The sequence below is a fragment of the Fukomys damarensis genome, unplaced genomic scaffold (genome assembly GCF_012274545.1).
Source record: "Fukomys damarensis isolate Sample0158 unplaced genomic scaffold, DMR_v1.0_HiC HiC_scaffold_27, whole genome shotgun sequence".
Taxonomy (NCBI): domain Eukaryota; kingdom Metazoa; phylum Chordata; class Mammalia; order Rodentia; family Bathyergidae; genus Fukomys; species Fukomys damarensis.
The window spans coordinates 41379072-41395320 of NW_022900939.1; the positions used below are offsets into that span (position 1 = coordinate 41379072).

General features: G+C 38.1%; 1 protein-coding gene across 2 annotated transcripts in view; it reads right to left on the bottom strand.

The window, feature by feature from the left end:
* The window catches only part of Col19a1 (collagen type XIX alpha 1 chain), a 296825-nt gene that overhangs the window by 204464 nt on the left and 76112 nt on the right, over nt 1-16249 (bottom strand). For both annotated transcript variants that reach the window (XM_033756533.1, XM_033756532.1), the window contains exons 11-12: nt 8218-8262; nt 5847-5891 (exon numbers count right to left, since the gene is read on the bottom strand). In XM_033756533.1, coding sequence (XP_033612424.1) covers nt 5847-5891; nt 8218-8262 — 90 coding nt within the window. The remainder of the gene's footprint in view (nt 1-5846; nt 5892-8217; nt 8263-16249) is intronic.

Below are 16249 nucleotides of genomic sequence, written 5' to 3' on the forward strand. Positions count from 1 at the left end.
TTATATTAAAATTTTTCTTTCCTTTTTAAAGCTGCCAGGGTGAAAACAAAAGTAACCTGAAGGGGAAGCCAGGCATGGATGAAATAGAAGCAAAGCAAGTAGAAGGGAAGGCAGTGGAGGTAGAGAGAGGAGGGCCCAGCAGCGCGAAGGAACAAGGAGCCACAACCCAAGACTGGAAACAAAGATGGCCCCAGGCCTGGAGCGGAGAGACCGGAAGTGGAGTGAAAGTCAGAGTAAAAGCAAGAGTCAGCAAACTGCACAACCACGCACATACAACACTGATGTGCAAGGAACTGTGAAACATCGAGGTGCCGTAATTACTGCATACACAGGGGCTGTGTCTCTTCTACTTATCCCTTGCTGTTTGCTCCCAAATTTCCATATTTATTTGTCCTTAAATAACAAAGTAATAAATGGACAGATTCCCTTGACAAAACAAGTCACTACAGTCCCGAATTCCACTGTAAGCATAACTAAAAACTATGACATGGAAGTCAGAAGGTGACTTTTAACACTCACTACCACTAAACTGGAAAGCTATTGTCAGATATGGAAGCAAAAGAATTGTACTTTTTATAGAATAAGGAGCTAAATAGTACCTGCCAAAAGACAATGTAATTCATAAATCCAAAAAATTGGAAATATGCTAATTTCTGTGCATATTTTAGTATACTATGAAATATATTAATGTTTTATATATTGTGTTGCTTGAAACACAATCCTAAAGATGTACGTATGAAATTAATAGTAAATACATACAGATGAAATACACGTAAACGTACTTATACATCACAAATTCACCAGCAAGGGTTTGAAAAAATCAGTTCATACTGAGTGTATCAAAATAATATTTTAGAAAGCTGAAAATCAGACTTATTTAACCCTGTCTATTCAACCCCCGTTGTTATAAATTAATTGAATTCTTTTATGTATTAGGCACTGTGTTGGTGTTAGAGATTAAAAACCATACACAATTTAGGACCCAGCTCTCATGGAGCTTCTGCTTTATGAGGGAATCAGAGAACTAAACAAAAACTCCAGGTTAAAATTATAAATTGTGATAATGCTTAAAGAATGAGGGAAACTTACTTGGAGAGGATGTGGGAGATTAAAGTCAGGCATGGCTTACCACTGAGCCACATCCCCAGTCCTCCTTTTATTTTTTATTTTGAGAAAATGCCTTAATGAAATTGCACAAACTGGCCTCATACTTCCAATCCATCTGCATCAGCCTCTGAGTAGCCTGAATTACAGCATCATGTCACCACATCTGGCTAAGTGACTTTCAAGATGTAATAACTCAACAGAAGGGAGTCAAGGGAAAAGCAGCAGCATTCAGGGACTGGAGACAGCACTGGGCATATCTGAGGGAGAGGAGAGCTTGGGGAAGTCGGAGTCTCAGAAGGAGAAGGTGTGGCTGAAGCAGAAAGCAGGAATGTAGACCCCACTCCAGGAGCCTGGGGCAAGAGTGTGCAGGTTCGAGCTCAGTCTGAGAAATTTAATGAGATTGTGACTCAAAACAAAACTTAAGAGAAATGGACTGAGATCCATAGTTCAGTGTAAACTCTCTGGGTCCAATTCTCGGTCCAATCCTCTACACACATGCATGAAGAGTTGGGTTCCAAGAGGCAAGTGCAGGCCAGATCATGCAGGGTTTTGTGGACATGGTAGGGATTTGGATTTAACATAATGAAAAGCAGCTAACAAGTTTTAAAAATTGGAACGTGATTAGTTTTGTAAAGATCCATCTGGCTATAATTTGGCGAATAGATAAGAGAGGAACAGAAGTAAAAACAGGTTAGTTAGAAAGTGACAAATAATTCAGCTTTGTTGAGGCAGATGAAGAGACATGGGTAGATTTAAGCTATGCTGTAATTTAGAAATTAAAGTGACATTGGCTAGGAGCTCTAGGATATTATTAAGTAACAATGGTGACACATTTGTCTTATTTTTTATTTTAATGGGAATTTCTTAAATAAATAATTACTGGCCTAAGTCTGACAATCCTCAGGAAGTCGAAACCCTCTGCAAGTTCCTATGTAAGACTATTTCCTGTCCACAACACTGCTTTGGATTTGGGTGTATCAAAGGTTTCCTCTTCAGTAACCCACCCTCCCTCCGGCCCTGCTGCAACTGTTCCCTTCACAGCCAGTTCTGGAGAGGATTTTGGCATAGTCTCTTTACCTTGTCAAATGTATAGTGGTTCGCTCTTCAACAAACTCCAGCCTGGCCTCTACTTTTATTATTGCATCAACATTTACTGTGACACACATAGGAGAGACTAAAATTGCCAACAAGGGACTGGTCAAACACAATATTGTATCATACAGTGGAATAGTATGCAAGGATTGAAAATAATACTTTAAAAGACTCTCATGTTCCTGAAGTACTGTGGTCCTTTATAATTATTCTCCTCTTGTCTGCTGTGTGTCTCTAGATTCCACACTCTCTTTTGAGATTCCATAATTACTAATGAGTGATGCAACCCCAGAGGTTAAACATATTTCACATTAATTAGTTATTCACTAGCACTATCAGAATTGAGAAAATTCAACACACAATCTGTAATGACCAATGTCAAGCCTCTGGCTTGGCTGTCATACTCCATCACTGTCCCAGCTGCCTGGGACGCGCATAATTAAACGTTGGCATGGTTACTCCCACACCAATACTCAGCGGCCACAGAAAAATTAGTCTGATTTCTGAAGCCATAGTTACTATTTTATTCCATCTGTTCTCTTCATTTTCAAATCATCTGCTCAATGAAAGTCCTTACTAAACAGTATAGAAGTTTTACACACGTTATCAGGGTAACTGAAACAATTGTGTAACCGGTTGTCATTCAGTAAAATTCCCCAAGATGAACCAAGAGAGAATTCACAGGAAGTAAGGCGACATGTTGACAGGCACTTTCAAGTGATGATGGGAAACTGCCGTATATATTTATGGTATTTAATATTCTTACATTAGTTGTGAATATTAGGCATAATTGCCAAGAAAGCTTTAATAGTGAAATCCTAAATACACATTTCAAATTTGACCTGCTTTTATCCATTTAGTCTTTCAATTTTACTTTAGCTAAAAATTAAAAAGCACCTGACATAAGATTTTTTTTAAACAAGAAAAATCAATCCTTGGTGTGATTACGTGATACACCTTATTTATCCATTACCACACGAATCAAGAGTTTTATTTTTCTATAATACTTTTCTTTTATACATAAAGTAACCCTATCATTTCAAATTTGAAAGTATCATTGACAAGAGTCTCTGATCACACAATGTAAACATAACTAAGGAAGCTAATTTAGGGTAAACAGAGATAATGTGCTGTGTACGTGGATTTATGTGTATGCCCATCTGGGATTTGGGCATCTGCAGGGAAGTCTTTAACCAACATATCATGGATATCAAGAGATGGCTGCATTTTCAAATGAGCCCCTCTGCACTCGGACTAGGGACATTAATCTACTTTCTAGAGACAACTTAGACTAGTGAGTTAAGTTGGCCTGAAGCTACTTTTGCAGCCAGGATAAGAAGCAACAGATCTCTCTGCTTGGTCTCCTTTTGATTATAGAATTATCCACTTAGAAATCCTCATATACTATTTTATATTTCAAGATTGATGTATTCTTCATTTTTTGATCAGTAACCATACATCCTTGGTAGAGATGACGACCCTGGATTGAATTATATTATTTTTTAGTACTTTATTTGGCAATTAGTGTCATTCAAAATTACCAGATTTTAAAAAGAGAAGAGGGACTTAAGAAAGGAGGGTCATTCTGTAGTTATATACTTAGTTTTCCCACAAGAAATTGAGATTCAAATTAGACTGATTGGCTTTGTTCAGAAAATAATACCTTGTGAGTGATCCAAAAACCTCATGCTGTTGTCACGCATGAAAATGAATGCTTTGTGGACTCCAGTTTAACTCTCCTCTAAAAATATGCATTATGGGTCAGGATATGTGGATTACTCAGCATTGCACAAAAAGTAATAACATTTTTTAACATAAGGGTTATTACAGGAATCCTACCTCTGACTATCCATCATTGGAATTATGATTCTCTTTTGATACTTTTTTATGTTTGATGTCTCTTTTTGACAACTTTCAATCATTCTCCGTAAGTATGGCAAAAATTGGCTATTTGAATGCAAGCAAGTAGATATGAGGAAAGAGAACAGAAATCTTTGAGGACTACAGCAACTGTTTTTGCTATACTTCACGGCCTATGAAAACACAATAATTCTCACACAATACCGACTATATATACAAAATAAGATTCCAGCATGTCAGTGACTGTATTACCCAGAATGTGTATGACCTTGATGAGTCTCACTTATTCCTACAGGTACAGTTCCACTGGTAAATCATGTGTAAATACAGCATTTATTTAAAGATACAGCCTCACAATGACTGTTGTCTAAAGCAAGAATGTTTAAGGAATTTTTTTTAAAAAAGAGACCCATTTTATAAATAGTCATAATTTAATGCAATTTTCCTGAATTGCATGGTTATCATATGGCTATTGGGTTTTTTTCTTCCTCACAGTTCAATGAGGAAAAGTAATTATTATGTAGCTTAAAACGTGTGCTTTGCCTTATAATTATAATAGATGCTCATTGTCTCTATAAATACTTATTGAAGAAGCAAATAACTGATCACTGCCAAGAAAGTTAAGTGCAGGCAACACTGTCTAATTTGCAACGATATAATCCTCCTCTGGCATTCCAATTTGATGACGTTTGATGTACACAACAGTTATAAAACAAGGAATGGTATTGTTGCTATTTTATTTTAAAACAAAAGGAGATTTTTGGAATGCAGAAGAATTCGAATGATCATCTGCAGGGAAATTTTGGACCAAGCATTTCTATTCTTGATACTAGACAATAAAAATATTCATCAAACAGTGATTGCTCAAATAGTTTTCTATTTAAACTATCAAATAACTTCAGTAATTGTTTGCTGAAGCAAAATACTACCTTAAAATGAAAGATTAACCACACAGAACTTAGTTCTATGAGCAGATGTCTTGAGATGACAGCCCTGTGTTAGGGCTGGTACCTCAACGTCCCCTGTCCCCCTTTCCCATCCTGCCCTGGGCCCTGGGAGGCGGAGCTCTACAGGCTGTACACACCTGATTGGCTCTTGCTTTGGACCAACCAGTGGCAGGGACCAGGTGGAAGAGTTTATGCCCTGGCGCCCCTTTGGGCCTGACTGCCTTGGGCTGCCTGCTTTTCTTGGCCCCTGTCCCTAGCCTCCTGGACAGGTCTTCCTGCCACCGCATCTGTTTATTGTGTGAGGAATGAAAAGGTCCCCTGTGCCCTGACCAGGGACATTGCAAACCCTTGTGGTTTTTCTTATATCCCACTCATACTTTTAAGACCATCCTTTTACTAAACTTTCAAATTATTCTAATTATAGTGTGCTGTCTCTTTCATGTGACACGCCATTACAGCTAGTTTGTATTTGTTCCTCCAGGAAACAACTGTATTGATAAATCAGGTGAATATTTGTGCAAAGACTTGAATGTGGTGGATGAAGGACACCGTGACATAAAAATATAACTCTTAGCGTTTGAAACCTTTACGTATCCATGGAAGGTACTGAACTAGAAATGTCTAACTACCATCTAAGAAACTTCAGAAAGACTTGTGCCAATCACCAAAATATTAAGTCTATTTTAACTGAAGCAAAGATTTGCAGATATTTCTATAAAAGTATTGAATTGCGTACATGAAACACAAAGACACTATTTGAAATTGATAAAGGTCACATTTGAAAAGATTTTTAAGAGTGCAATTTATCTTTACAGTGCACATAGAAAGGGAGAGATTTACCTTTATGCCAGTTTCTCCTTTGATGCCTTCAAAACCTTGCTCTCCCTGCAGAAGAGAACATAGTACATATAGCAACAGAAACAATGTAATACTTGTAGTAATAAAACTCCCAATAATAAAAAGATCACTAATTTTAAATAATCACTCCTATCTTGTAAATGCTAATATTAATACAAAATTTAAATACCCTAAATTCCAAAGGAACAGTTTTTAGTAGCTTTAGTACCTGCAAGGTAATTTAATCTTCTTAAGCCTAAGTATGACAGTAGTACCTTCATCACTGATTTATTTTGAGAACTGAGGTTGTCATTCTAGTCCCCACGTGGACTGTTAGCCACTCTTGTTATTATTACTGTTTATTTCACTAGGTACAGACTTCTTAGCAGACACCACACTATTCTTCCAGGGAGATTTGTATGGTGAATAAATTCACGTTCGAACCATGGAGCTACGGCCCCTGCTCCAACACCAGCACCATGCCTCACCCGCCCTCTGCTCGTGCCCCTCAGTTGCAGGAAGAGGACCTGTGGTCTCAGGGCTCCTAGCTGGAGTACCATATTTATTCTAAAAGACATAAGTCCCTTTTCTTCAATAGACTCTCTGGTCTGATGTGCTGTTTTCCCACTTAATTTGCCGCAGGAGTTACAGAACTGATGTCCCTTTCACACACTCGACGAATACGCCCTGAGAGCCTCCCAATAGGCGGCATTCATGGTGACAGTTTGTGCAGAGTGCCCTTCCCGTGCGCCCTCCGTGCTGGCGCTGTGACCGAGGAGGCTTAGGGAGAAGTCCCAGGCTCACAGACCTCAAGTTTTTGCTGCAATGCCTCAGCAGAGGTCGCTGGTATAACAAAATCCTTATCAATTGTATGAAAAGGAATGTCAGCTTTTTACTGCGTCTACACATACGTAGTACGTGAACGTACGATATACACATTATAGAGGATACACATCATCAAATACCAGCTTCAGTGTTTTGCATATGTACACATACATCTGACCAACAACACTTTGACTTCATTCTCCAGGACAGGAGATAGGTTAATTTGTAGGTACAGTCACAATGATCTATGTTTTTCTCTGTCTTGTCTGAAGCATGTACTCTAACCTGATCTGTTAACTCAAGCTGACAGTGACGCTGCCAGGCGACGCCAGTACACCAGCCGCACACCACAAACAGCTGCCGGAAAGTCCAAAGCTCTTTCCCAGCAGATGAATCTGCACAACTCCTGTCTCGCCACTCGCCTGGCAGACGCAGCAGGCGCAGTACCACCGGGTTTTGTCTAGAACCGCTGTGAGGAAATTCAGAAGCTCACCACTGCATCGCTGCCAGTTCAAGCTCATTATCTTTACCGGGCCAAACAGAAGAAGATTTTTTTTCTCTTAAAGCTGTAACTATAAGTGCAAACATTTTGAAGTGATATTTTTAGCTACAGATAAAAACCTAAATTCATAGCAACTTCTGACATCTTATAATTACAACCGGTAGAGCTGGTCTAGAAACGCAGTGCTTGGCTTTGTTGGGCATCTCCTGTCGCACGGTGAGGCTCTCCTCCGCAGTGGGTTGTCTGGGCTGAGTCATGGCAGCCGGCCCACCTGAAGTGACGCCCTGTCCCTCTCGGAAACTGGAGCACATCAGTCCCTGTGCTTCCAGGAACGCTGGTCACCTGCGATCCTGTGCTTCCCCAGGGTGGGAAGGCCATCCTTGGACAGCGAAAGGGGGCCGGACAAGTTCATCTTGGTAAAGAAAATGATGCCAGGCCCTGACCTACAGAAGCTCCACCAATGAAAATTTATTTTCATGATTTTGTCATTCTGCAAGTCATATTTGGAAGAGATTATATTCACCTATGTAATATTTATATAGCACCTATATAATATTTAGTATTATTAAACACCTATATAATATTTAACACCTATATAATATTATATAACACCTATATAATATTTAGTGTTTCATGTCACTGTAACTATTACTTTTAATACAATCTGAGCTATTAAAAAGGATAAGTAGGAAGTCATCAAGTCCAGTCCAAGGCAGGAAAAACCATTCTACTGCACATTTTAGACAGTGGCTATAAGCAGTAAAAATTTCCAGAGTAGCGTCTCAACTTCCGGGGCCCTCACAGAGCACTGTCCTGGACTTCCTTGGTGGAGTGTGATGTTGAAGTCCTCCGATGAAACCCTTTCTACAATGGTAAATTGCTTCCTTGGGTCTTCTTTGGAAAGACTTGTCACTAGGTTTCCAAGAATCTTTCATGAAATTCACTTATATCAAATACCTTTTCTGAATCTGTACTAAATTATGCGCAAATTCAATTGTCAAGATGTTAAAATTCTTAGTTCACGTGCAACACACCAAAATTCTTTACCTTTTGACCAGGTAAGCCTGGAGCCCCGGGTAAGCCATGTTCACCCTAAAAGAAACACACAGAATCAATTGTGTTAGCCAGAAAAAGAAATGAACAGATACATTTGTGTATATGTGTGGGTGTGGGGGGGTAGTCTTCAATAACACTGGTGCTGTAGAGAAATGTACCCTGATACTAAATACCCACCGTGTAAAGGGGCTTTCCATCTATCCCTTGTCTCACAACTGTAGGCCCTCCAGTTCATTTTAAAACAAAGAAATACAGGCTCTGAGAGGATAAGTAGCGTGTCCATAGTCACCCAACTTTTAGCATTGAGATTTGAACTGAGGTCTCACTGACACCCCAGCATGTATTTTCAACATGATATTTAGCAACCCTTATTTCATTTCTTGTAAATATCTGGGCAAAATACTAAAGTCTGACATGGTATTTTTTAATGAGCCAAGTGCTGTTCTCCTGTCAGGTAAATACTATGACTGTGACTATTTTACAGGTAATGACACACTAACCAGGTGGTAACGGGGGTCCGTGCCCAGCTGAGTTCTGTGCACTTAGCGCCTCCCTACCTTTTCTTCGGGAAAAGTGAGATAATATGGCTTGTAAATATCTTTTTGACTACAATCTGAAATACACACACACACACACACACACACACATAGTATTTCATATACATATGCACACAATTTATCACACATCCAAGCACATTTCCACTCTTATCCATGTCTGTGGATTGCCCTTAGATCAAATTTGCTGTCATATATGATGCAATTTTATGTCGGAAAAATTTTTAGTTCTTTTTATTCATCTGGTGCCTGTTTTGGGTAGAAAGGCTTCAGCAGATGTGTATCAGCTTCTATCACGGGAATTCACGGCTCAGGTATTTGACAAGCGCAGTTTGTAAACAGCACACCAGCTAAGAAGAGACATTCCTGGGAGGATGTGCAAGTTCTCAGTGGAGCCTCAGGACTCTACCTGGCTATTGGAATTTACTTTGGATCCCTAGTTTGGAAGTTTAGGCAGCTCAAGATGAACGAGCAATTCTTTGACCTGCCCTACACCCACCAAATATTTATAATTAAAATTAAAGCTATTAGAAAATAGCTTTCAAGCATTTCATAGCGCAGGCATTTCTAAAAATTATGTAAACAAAATTCAAGAACATGAAGAGAAGAGGCACAGCTTCAAGCTTTAAAACACCAATGATATGTTTTTCTAAATCTAAACAAATTTCTATTTTTTGATTAATTAATACACTGTTGGAAAGTTTTAGTGAATTTTACCAGAGATATCTTGCTATGCACACATATTATTTTCAAGATTAAGATTTTTCTTAGATCAGGTTAAATTGCCAAAGTATTCTACAGTATAACTACTACCATGATAGGCCTAAACTTTCTTGCTAAGTGTAATTAAGCAATGAAGCATCAATAAAACATATTTACTAATATAGTAAATATTTATATCACTTAAAAATTATAACTCAAGATCTTAGCCATCACTCAAGTCTGTTAGAAACTTCATTTGATAAGGTAGTCCCAAAAGCACACCAAGAATTTGACACCAGGGAACAGACTATAGAAATGAACCTCTGTTACTCATCATAGAAGAACGACCATTTGTCCAAAGGATCAGATTATCTTCACCATTGATCTAATATGATGTTTTATATCATATTACAAGTTACACATGACAAGAAGCACACTGACGCAGTATTTACATGGCCAAACATACTGTTTAGGGGGAAAAAAACCCCTAAAGAAGGGACAATATCTCCACTGTCCCTTTGCTCACAGCCCTGTGCTCCTAGTACTGGCATTCAATGCCTTCCCTCTGCCATGTGAGGGTCAGGGTCACACCCAGACCTATGGCTACCTGGGAACCAAAGTCTTCAAAGCTGTGGTATAGAGACTGTGCCTTCAGTTGACCCAGGTGCTTTGATCATTATGATTAAAATCGTATATCTTCCCATGGCCATGATGGATTGGCCTCTCCTCTTTTCTGACTGGAAATGTATTTTATAAGTATAATTCCAACCTAAGATAACCCTGTGCATATCACTGATTGGCTCACAGGAGATGAGCTGGCCTCCCATAATGCACCAACATGGACAAATTTTGAAATATTGCTGGCCTTTTTGAAGAACAAGCTTGTAACTCTGCTATTCAAATGTGTATTATATTCTTGCTGCCTTTTTTGAAGTTACTATAGATGCTCTACTTAAAAAACTATAATCATTGGGGGGGGCATTGAGACAGGGTCTATGTAGTTGAGACTGACCTGGAACTCACCATGTAGCCCAGGCTGGTCTCAAATTCACAGCAATCCTCCTGCCTCAGCCTCCTGAATGGTAGGATTACAGGCATGTACCACTACTCCCAGCTAAAACTGTAATCATTTTAAATAATCTGTCTTTCTTCTAGTCCTTGTGGGATAAATGAGGATTTTTTTGGTCTCTGTTTCCAAAAGAAAAGATTAATTATCATAAAAACCAATGAAAGTCATAGTCCTAAAGAATATAAAAAAAAAATGGATGGTGATGTTTTGGTCAGAGCTCACCCTGAAGCCAAATTTACATCTTTGTCGTCCCTCAGAGGCATAGGCTCAAGGCCCTTAGTGCTGTAACAGTTTGGGGCCAAATTTAATTCTGCCTATAAAACAATTACCTGCCTAACATGACTCAGAGAGTGCACATTATTTGACTTTTCTGAACTGCTCCAAGCTCTTCTTCCTCCCAAGGTCAGCTCAAGAAAGACAAGAAATTATTTTCCTTAGTTTCCAATATTTCATTTCATTATAGAAAATTGCAATCAATGGTTCTCAACAGAACCATAACTTTCAGAACTTGTCTGTGAAGCATACTCTTGAGAATGAGAGTTGTTTTTTTGGGGGGGGTGGGATACTGGGGATCAAACTCGGGACCTTGCGCTTGTGAGGCAAGGGGTGGAACCACTGAGCTAAATCCCGGCCCTTCTGAAGTATACTCTTTATCACAGGTCTACCTGTGAAAAGACTCATGTCCCTTTCCAATTACATATTCAAATGGCAGAGGGGCCTATGAATAAAACTAAGTAAATTACCACTGCTCTGATAGTATTGTTACCTATGTCATTACTGTAACACATAGCCCATCTTCAACTTCCTGGAACAATCAGAAAGCACCTTCACCAAACTGGAAATAATCTCTTTGTAGTTTTTTTAAAAAAAACACTAATGTGAAGTTTAGAGATAGCTGGTGGCTTTCTGAAAATCTAATAAAAAGATTTCGTTTTGCCTCCTTTTTATCACTGTACTTTTCCCAGTGGTCAATGTTGCCAGGTATAAGGTATAAATTATTGGTTTCCTTATTTCTTTGATATTGGAGTCAATCTATTTCTCATTACAGGATATATATGTTGTCTAAAAGATATTTGATTGGGAGTTGCATTCCCTAGGGCTAGAGGCAGCAAATCTACAACACCAAGCAAGGAAAGGTAGAGAAATCAGGTAAACAAAGACCTCACAAGTAACTAGAATTCGACTAAAAAAGTATGAAGTCATATACTATGTGGTACTGCTTATCGTCAAAAAAGTTAAGCATTCACGCTCTGATTTAAAAGTGTAAGATACCATTATTATATTGTTTCTATAGCAACATATAAAATTTGACCTATCATTTCACTTACAGCATGTTTCCTGGGAATAAAACCTTCTGTGTGATGTTAGTGTACACTTGGAAATATATTAATATTTCCATGGCTAATGAACTGGTTTTCATTAAAATAAAATAGCTAGGAAGAAATATCTGACATAGAATACCGTACTTCTAACATGAAAGCCAATGAAACAGGCAGGAGAAAGTAAATTTCATTTTTATTTTCTGTATCACTAATGTCCTAGCTACATTTCTGACTATGTTTTTGCCTACCCAGTCTTAATTTTCAGAAATTTAATTTTTATAAGGCTCTTAAATTTTGAGTAGTTGATAAGCATTTCCTAAAATACATAAAACACCTTCCATTTTTTTGAGATCTCTTATCTAACCTGAGTTCTTTTGTTTCAGGAAAGTTTTTCCTTCTATATTTTGAGTCTTCATTCCATGAAATGAACTGTTGAATAAAAAAATATATGTATGTTGGATATGGCTTAAAAGCTGAAATGTTTAGAATCATTTATATTTGTTGGATCCTTAGTGTAGGTGGTATATGGAGATTCAGCATCACATACATACTCAGGATCAGACCAATTTAAAACCTTCTTAATCATAAAGTGAATGAGCCTCTCATTATTTTTTCTTATGAGCCATTTTAAGAAGGGAGAGCCAGCCTCCGAGGCTAAAGTACGGCTGATATATTTCTTAATCACAGTAACATGCATATGAATAATAAACAGCAGGTAAGTTAAGCAGTTGCTCTGTCAAAGTGTATTATCCTGCAGGTCTATGTATGTGAGCTCACATAAATATACAGAGGTTCATATGCCCCAAAAACAAGCAGGATGGTTATTCTTAAATATAGGACAACTATAAACTAACACATTTATATTCACCACTGTACCAAGAAATCCAGCGCGGCCCTAATTCTATGCATAGCTTCTGTAATTCAAGTATTTTTGCTGTTTCATTAACATTGTGGAGAGCAAGGGAAAACAATTCCAAATATAGTTACTGAATTAATCCTTTCTGAACCTAAATTAACCTTCCTCAAATTTTTGACCACTGATTTTATTTTTGCTGTCTTCAGTGACACAGTAAAAAAATCTTACAGGTCTTTTATACGGTGTCCTTTTGTGTCATTATGAAGCCTTCTACTCAATAAATCATTCATTTTTTAAGAGAATACTTGGAGTCCCTTGATATTGTGATCCTGGTTCTCTGGGTATGCACCATCAGTCCTTATGTCTTTTAAAATGTGGTACTCAAAGCTTACCACCAGACTCCAGAAATGGTCTTACACAGACAGGAAAGAGAGCAGCAGGGCTACCATGAGCGAGCGAGCAAACACACACACACACACACACACACACACACACACAGAGTTTGGAATAGTAAATTACAATTCTATTAACACAACTTTCCTTTTTAAAGCAAAATTGCTTATAGACACCGGGCTTGTTGTCCATTACAACCATTAAGTTTTCCTTTCAAAGTGATTCCTAATTTTAAAATCTTGATTCAAATTAGCAAGATAAATGTCATACTGAGTTATTCAAGTTAAAAAGAAAACACTTAATTTTGGAATGATCTGGAGAGTTAAACTTTTCTTTCCATAGCAAGCTAAGGGAGTCTTAATGGATGCTGTTGGGTCCATGAGGAAACCTGGGCTATTTAACTGTGATGATTTTCTTCAAGTCAATCAGTCAAGAACAAGGGTTTGGGCTTCCCACTCTTGTCAGACCAGCTGTAATACAGTCTTTTAAAAAATGTGAAACTTCAAAAGGGTATATGGAAATACAAGGCAAAATACAAGGGAAGTACTCAGCGCAAATCATCTACTGAACCAGCTGCCGTATAGCAAGTGACATTTGAATCAAATATTCTAACACGCAGAAGACAATTTAGGACACGCAGAGGACAGTGTCATCAGTCAGCTCCTAATTGAGGATAGTCACACAACAGCCACTTCAAAACTCTTTTCCTGTCCCAAGCATTTCTTTGTGACAAGTAATTTATAGTTCAACTCTGTATCAATTACTTCAACTGGAGCTACGATGCACTCAGACCATCGGTTACTTATCCTGAGTAAATAAGTAGTAACAATGAAGAAAGACCTTGTCTCTGCAATGCTGTGAAAAATGTCAGGAGATTTTCCAGCTGAGTTTGGACAAAGAGGGAGACAAGATTTATGCTGGAGAAAGAAGGGGGAACATAGTTTTTTCATGAAAGAATGGGAAACAAATTCTGGAGACAGGCATATTTCTAATATGTTTCACTGTAGAAAGCAAAACATGTAAGCTTTGTGAGGCAGAGAAGAGGTTCGTCTTGCCTCTTATTCCCCCGAAAGTGGGCTCAGCCTGGTTTCCTGTGAGCCATGCTCTATTCTCTTCTCTATTTCTGGCCTGGGGTTAAGTCCAATTCTGAACGACTCCACTAACATCTATCCTGAATCATTCAGGCACCCCGTGCTGACCCAGGTGCTGGCTCTATGGAGAGGAGAGGCCCTGAGTGCCCATCCTCTAGGAGCTAAAATTTTAGCAGAGGACATAAAGACAGACTGCTCTGGTGATTAAATGAAGTGCTTTGTGAGCAGAACGAAAGAGCCATTAATTCTGTCTAGTGGACAAGAAGACATCATAGAAAAAAATATGTGTACTCTGAATTTAGTAATTTGTAAAAACGCAGAAATGGCTGTAAGGAGGAGGGTATCAACCATCTATGGTCAGCCTCTCCAATCTTCTACTCTTACCTGATGGTTCAGCTAGTACCTTACACTCGATATGGCTATCTCTGTCCTGGCTGGCTCAAACATCCTTTTGACAGCCATTTAAGAAATACTAATATCTGAAGTCCTGGGTGTCTTTACAAGATACCAGTTATACTTTTAAATCCACTGCTCAGTATCTCAGCAATCTACATCCGGGATAAAATAATTAACCATCACACGAGTAGAGAAATAAAGATCGTGTGAACTTTTTCATGGAAATATTTTAATATTTACATCCTAGATGTGGACAGTACATTAAACAAAACAGGAACAAGGGCAGGGTTGTTCTTGAAATCTGGCTGTTTAGTAAATAAAAGTCAAGTGCCTAGGTGCCAGATACACTGCATGTGTGAGCCTGTCGTCCATCTGTTCTGTTCTCTGCCAACTGCTGTACTTGGGATGCGCGTAGAAGCATTAGAAGGGAATAAGAAACCATTAAGAAATAAAATAAGCTGCAGAGTAAGTTCCTCTATCTTTTCCTGTCCTTCTATTACCTCTGTTCTTATGTTTCTGCTTATTTTAGTGCTATCCCATATCATCATACGCCTACAGATAAAACAACTAAATGACACTCTCTATAAAAAAGTTTTCATTGATAATTCACATTTCACTCTGGAAGCTTTATAAGTAAACCCATCAAGTTGACAACTTTTTTCTCTGTGTTCAATTTTTCCATAAATATTAGGTTTCAAACTTAATTCCTATGTCTGTATTTGACTAAGCCTTCATTATAGGATCTTCTAAAATACACATGTATATAGGCGATTTTGTAATTAAGAATTTTATGACACAAAGTTCATGTTTGTTTTATCAACATTGACAAATTCATAAGAAGGAAATATTTTTCCACTAGAATAAAGCTAGTGTTCTTCTTTCTCATTTAATAGTTTGAATTTCTATAATAACTTGTCACATGCAAATAGGTATTTTAAGTTTTTCTTAACTTGAGGGGAACTCCAGAATTAAGGTTAATTCTAAATGCCCATGAAAAAAACCAGGTGAAAGTAGTAACACAGTGATGAAGCCAAATGACTGAAACAAAAACTCTTTTCACTAAACGCCTGAAAGTTTCTGACTCTCTGAGGCATTAAAGCTACATCTGGACCGGGGCTGTCATGGAGTTAATTGTAATTCACAACAGCTACCGGCCTTGTCTGAGCTCAAATAAACTGAAACAGCATCTGCCTTTATTTCCTGAGGCTGCAGTCTCCTCAAAGAATATCTTTTTAGGGAAAATTGAGATTCAGAGATCATAGTGATTTCATTTTCCAACAGAGGAGAAATAGAAAAACTTTTAGGGAACAATAGATCTGCCTCATTCAGTCTCATCCCACTTGAATGATGGAGGGCTTCAGAGCTGATGGTGAAAAAGACCCATTATTTCATATGGCGGATAATTAGTTTGGCTATTTTTAAGACATACAAGTTGACAACTCTCTCATTACATTGTCTGATGTATCTGTAGTGACTTAAAGTATGTGGCTTTTTACCTCCAGAAGCTCAACTTACTTATCTTTTTAATAAAGTCCTGGTGCTAAGTTAAACACTTTTGGTTTTGATAAAATGAATACAGTGTGTGTGCGAATGAGAGAGAGACAGAGAGAGAGAGAGAGAGAGAGAGAGAGAGAGAGAGA